Below are 5,724 nucleotides of genomic sequence, written 5' to 3' on the forward strand. Positions count from 1 at the left end.
CATGTCTCTACTACGACAGTTTTTCCCCGGCTACGGTGATGGATGAGCAAGGACGACGACACGTCTTTCTGCCCGCGCTCTTGTCTTTAGTCACTAGACGGTCTAAGGATCTATTTATTATTTTATTACTTTTAAATTTTATGATTATTAATAGATCGGTGTACTCTTTGTGAAAAAAAAATATTAGTACATGAGAGCCGTGCCGTGCTGGATGCACTGGCGCTTCTGTATTGTGTGTCGACGAATTAACTCTGTTCACTCGATTTCAGCTGAATCCAAACGTCACACTAGTATCTGATTTTCTTTGTCAAATTTGAAAAACACAGACATCATCGTAAGTAGTCACTAGGAGCAGAACTACCAGCGTTACGCCACGCCTTGAGAATTCTTTCAGCGTCTGCCTATAGCTTTCTGAAGCGCTTCGCTGATCATCCCAGGCGCCACGGCAGCAGAACCGGCGCACTGCAGTAAAAAAATCACAAGATTACATTAGTAAACCAATAACCATAACCATGGGCGTTAGCTCGATTTCCACTGGCAGACCTGAGCTCGTATCTTCAGAGCAAGATGACCATTCGGTGTCGACGACTGGACGGAGAGAACGTCCAGGCTGAGGGCCTTCAGGGCGTCGAACACTCGTGTCATCAACAGCTCCTTCCACAGGCACTGCACCTCCAGGAGGACCTCCTTGCCCATCACGGTGACGTTCACCACGTTGCTCGGGCCGTCCTCCTTCTCCTTGGGGAGGTCGCCGAGCTCCGAAGCTTTCCTCTTGGATCCAGCCGAGGCCGAGGCCTTCTTCCCGAGGACGGCATGGCGCCTCAGGCCTGTCGTTACCTTGATCGGCCTGCCGCTGGATTCTAGCTCTTCTACCCTTTGCTCCAGCTCTTTGAGATAGGCTATCGTCTCTGCTAGGATGGATGCTTTGTCCACCTGCAACAAATACTTGTTTGCAAGCAAATAAACAATCGATCGAGTATAACTGACGTCGTTCTTACGATGGTGTGCTACCTACCTTGTGAATGGACGGGACCAATGACTTGAGAATCACGAACATCTCGTTGAGCTTCTCCCGGCGCCTTCTCTCCGACATGACATGACCCTTGACGTTACTTTCCTGAGCTCTCACCGTGCCGTCACCATCATCGTTCGTCCATGCACCGCCGGCCACGGCTTTCTTCAGCAACTTCTGAGACTCCCCGGCAGCCACGTCTTGCGGCGAGTCCGATGACATCTTCCAGGCCGTAAAGCACGACGGGCGAGAGGATTCGACGGAGCTACTTAAAGTGGCAACATCGTCGGTGATCCCGCCTGCGTCCGGCACTGGCGGCGCCGGGGAAGACATCACCTCGAAGGACCCGTCCATGATCCAGTTATCCTCCAGGGCGCGCACGTCCAGCTCCTCGCACAGGCCGTAGAGCTCGTCGATCTCCTTCGTGATCCTCTCGAGGTTGCCGTCGGAAAGGCACCCCATCTCCCCTGAAATCGTCGCCGTCGCCTCGGCGACGTTGTGGTCGAGGTCCTCGAACACGATATCCGCTTCTTCTGTTTCTTTTTCTGATGGGCTGGAGCTCAGCTCCTCCACCTCCGAGCATGTCGGAAACCGTAGCTCCCAGAAAGATGTGCCGATCCGGTTCACCATGTCGGTGTCCTCCAAAACCTAGCAAATCCATCGGAACCACCTTTTCAATGTTTTGAATGGATTAATCAGCAATAATAGTATCACTTCAATTATTGGGTGAATAACTAGGAGTAATAAAAAATAACATGTGGATGGATCCGGTCTTCATGTCTGTCCAATGAATGCAGGAAAATAAGCATACTACTACCTACTCGCGGAGAGTAGTATACACTATACAATTGGTAGCCTGTCTCTACGATGTCCTATTTTTCATGAAATGTTCAAATCTCAGTCACCTATAATCAAATACTACTACTGGGGAAAAAATTGCACCTTTTGAACGTGTACAATTTTAATGAAATAGTAGTACACAACTTTCAGTTTTGTATGCTATACATGGCACGTACTATGTTTTGGTAATTTGCAATATGTTCGGTTACTGGCGATAGTACTGCTGTCCTATGGCCTCCGGTAAATTGACACACTGGAAGTAGAATTTTGTTGTTCGTGCTTGTTCGTTGATCTAGCCAAAATCAGCATGTTCAAGTCGACTAGTTCCGGTGGCTCCGTGGCGGGTGGAGTTTGTATGTCGCGATGGTAGTCATAAACGATAGTTGCGTCGATGTTTGTCCATGGACCTAGTGCTATGGATGTGACGATCCATGATCAGGTCTCTGAGAGGTAGTGAGTTCTAGGCAGGCGGAAGGCATAGTATGGCGGCGGCCGGGGTCATCAATGGTGAGTGTCATTGGCATCATTCCCATTTTGAAGGCATCACTTCGGTCTCTTCTCGTCCTTCGTAGAGCTTCATGTCTTCCTGGTGCTTTGGGGTGAAGACTAAAGATCCCTCGGTATCAACAAGCAGCGAGACTACTTCACTGCCATCAATGTCTTGAAGGTGCCGCCTTGAAGTGTCCAATGCCCTCTACTCGTTAATTCCAATGTGGGTGACATGGATGTGAAGTTCAACCGTGGGATTTCCTATGGTGAGGTTCTCATATCTTCTTGCTACGGGGTATCTGACCTCACCATGGGCCCTGCCTAGTTCTATGTGGCATCTACATGTCGAATTATCAAAGTTAAGTCAAGTGAACAACGATCCAAATACCCGTTCATGGTCAACAAGTCAAACAAAGGGAGAACACAAAAAAACGTCAAGAGGAGAAGTCCAACCCAAAAAAGTCCAAGTTGTTAGAAGCCTAATTTATTATGTAAGTCCAACCACCATAGACTATATCTAGCTCAGATGGGCATGTACCCTCATCCACTCTCACTTCAATCAAACTCAAGGGCATAGGCACACACGTCTAAGGGGTTCTGTGTAAGGTTTCGAGCCGGGTGCTGAGATCTGAGGGCCCTTGTAAGGATCAGATCGTCGAAAGAAGGAGAGCTTTTGAAGTGACCACATGGTGACATCATATGAGCCAAGCGATTCTTTCATCGAGTGATCTTTGAAGTGTCCTTGCTTCAGGCCCGAGCCACTCTCAACAGCTCTTTCATCGCATCTCCTAATATAGGAGTAGGTGACCCTCTATGAGAACATATAAATTTTAAAATGAACGTCTAAGCGATATATTTGTCATGTGTACGGAGACATTCACTAAAAGGCTTTGCGACACTACTCGCTGGCCACATCCCTACTCTCTAGTTGTCTCCACAATGACAACCTGATGGCTTCTAGAAATTGAAATACGGGTAGAGCTGTCCTTTTGGTCGGCGTGACTTGATGCGGGTTCGTGTATCTTTCACCTGAGTTTTATTTTTGTATTCGCAGCATTTGGCGTGCATGCATATGGGCCTTATCTTCTGCGAGGTTTGTTGGAGCGTTACTAAATTTCCCCAAGGCTATAGTTTGCTGGTTTCTGAGACACCATGTAGCCACATATACAGTAGATACTACAACATGATTTAATGGATGGAAGAGTTATAAAAATAAAGAGGTGAAAGTCATATTCACAACCCCACGAACCAACCTGATCAGCCGTCCCCAGCTCGAGCACACCGCCCATGAATGGGATGCAAGCAACTGTCTGAAAAATGTGACCCAAGACAAGCATGGAGTTGTAGTCAGAAATCTGAAGGGTGAACACGTGACATGCAGTGCTAATTATGACGTGATGCAAGAATGAATGAAGTGTATACTGACCTGAATAGACGCGGTCTGAATTAGCCGGCGATAGCATATGGCCATGCAAAAGTGGAAATCATGATATATCGGCCCCATACATAATAACATAAACATAGTCTGTGTACAAATTCTCCAGAGAGAGAGAGAGACGTTTCTTGCAGCAAAAATTAATTAAAGAGAGAGGCTTGAAGACGTACGTACGTACCTTCGCTAAGAGCGCGCGTTGGAAGATTTTGGTGTCCGCGAACTGAGCGTTGCAGAGCCAAATAGGTTCATTGGTCGCAAAGCTTTTGCCAGGCAAACTGATCGTACGTGTACATCAGAACACCAAATTGAATACCTCAGTCTAAGCAGCACAGTAAATCTTATCATGATAAGATGAAAGTCCAGAGTCTAGACGAACCCTTGGCCAGGCCGGAAGGCGTAGGTCATGCAGACCGTGTAGTACCACTCGGCGTCGCTGAGATCCTCCGGCGAAAGCGAGCCAGTGGGACGTCTGGCCCGGTTGTCGTATTCGCCGGAGAGTAGCGACTTGTAGACCTCCCTCAGCTGTTGGCTCCTCTCCAGGACGAGCTGGTCGTCTGTAAGGTCCGTCGAGTTGGTGATCTTCCTCGTCTTTATCTCGCCGTTGTAGAACCCGTCCTTCCACGTCAGGAATCTGCAAAACAAACGTAAGAGGAACGGAGCCGGCAGATGTTCGTTACTAGCTTGTGTGATCATCAAACGATATTATTACCCCGGGCGGCTGGTAGACATGGACCAGAATATGGCGTAAGTCCAGTTGATGCTCCTCACGGCGGCAGCGAGCTGGTTGCTAAATCGCTTCCCCGGTGACGGCGGTGTGGGTTCTTCCTGGCTCAGAGGGGCTGACGATAGTGCCATGTCCACACTATTTCTTTCCTGCACATCAAGCAGAATCAGAAGGTAAAGCTAAGAGACAAAGCAGCAAAACAATATCAAGAAAGGTATGGTTGGGTAGTATGGGAAGTATATCATCTCAATTAATTTTAGTTTATGCTGGTGTGCTAACAACCTTGTGGACATATTTCTCAAAGAGAGTACAAATAGCAATTTTCGTACTAGAGTAAGTAGAAGGAAGAAAGTAATTAAGAGAGTGAAACTAGTTAAGCTAACCAAGAATAGAAGACAGAGCTCCAACTAAAGGGGCTGGAGTTGAGCTTTAGTTGAGCTCTGGAGACCAAGAAGCCAGGAGACCATTGGCAACCTTTCGTCGCAGAGGAAGATGGAGCTACTATGTATGCAAATGTACCAAGAATCCAAGGCATGCTATATAGATCTTTCAGCAGACGGAGCAACGACTGCGACATCAGTACACAATAGCAAAGCACTGTACGTTCAAATACCGTTACACTAACATATATTTATGGATGCTACTTTCAGGGTTGTGTAGTATGTGTTGCTTCTTTTTCCCCGTTAATCGATCATACTTTACTCCAAGGGCACGTGTCATGCCAGCTCTCTTTTATTTCTCAAACTCGCGGAACAGTTTGGCTACAAAACCCACACACACCTACGCACCCACGCACGCACATGTTTGCTGAGCAGACTCTGACCATAAACCTAAACCTAAACCTACACGGACCCTGATATCCTTGCACAACTCGGACTCTAACATGGAAAGCCACCAAATAGACCTTCTAATTGACTCCTAACATAACACGGCTTAGTAGTTCGTCTAGTCTCACATGTCACAACACTACGGGAGAGATGGAGTATGCCGACGGCCGCCAGCCATCGGCACAGCCCAGAAGACCATCGGCACAGATTGTTGCCCCGATGGTTTTACCGTCGGCATAGTATTTCAAAATTTTCAAAATTATTTTCGTAAAAATATTCAAAATTGTTTTTGAAAAAAATAATTTTTTTTCACTTTTCTTCTTCTACTCTTTTTACTTGTTAATCTTTCACAATCACACTTAGTACACTTAATCTTAGGTCAAATTGGACTTGTGGT

The 5,724-nt window shown here is 47.0% G+C and overlaps 1 protein-coding gene across 2 annotated transcripts; it reads right to left on the bottom strand.

The window, feature by feature from the left end:
* Positions 1–205: 205 nt before the first annotated feature.
* Positions 206–5,003, bottom strand: LOC127335983 (anthocyanin regulatory R-S protein). Of its 2 annotated transcripts, none has more exons than XM_051362722.2 (9): positions 4,884–5,003; positions 4,486–4,649; positions 4,153–4,407; positions 3,955–4,051; positions 3,768–3,782; positions 3,595–3,651; positions 1,016–1,660; positions 544–945; positions 206–462 (listed from the first exon to the last, which is right to left on the bottom strand). In XM_051362722.2, exons 2-9 carry the CDS (start codon positions 4,629–4,631, stop codon positions 391–393), a joined length of 1,689 nt encoding a protein of 562 aa, XP_051218682.1. In that variant the 5' UTR covers positions 4,632–4,649; positions 4,884–5,003; the 3' UTR covers positions 206–390. The 2 variants fall into 2 exon arrangements, with proteins under 2 accessions (XP_051218682.1, XP_051218683.1); XM_051362723.2 differs by having other exon boundaries at positions 207–462; positions 544–933.
* Between the last annotated feature and the right edge of the window lie 721 nt (positions 5,004–5,724).

The sequence above is a fragment of the Lolium perenne genome, chromosome 2, assembly GCF_019359855.2.
Source record: "Lolium perenne isolate Kyuss_39 chromosome 2, Kyuss_2.0, whole genome shotgun sequence".
NCBI classification, from domain to species: domain Eukaryota; kingdom Viridiplantae; phylum Streptophyta; class Magnoliopsida; order Poales; family Poaceae; genus Lolium; species Lolium perenne.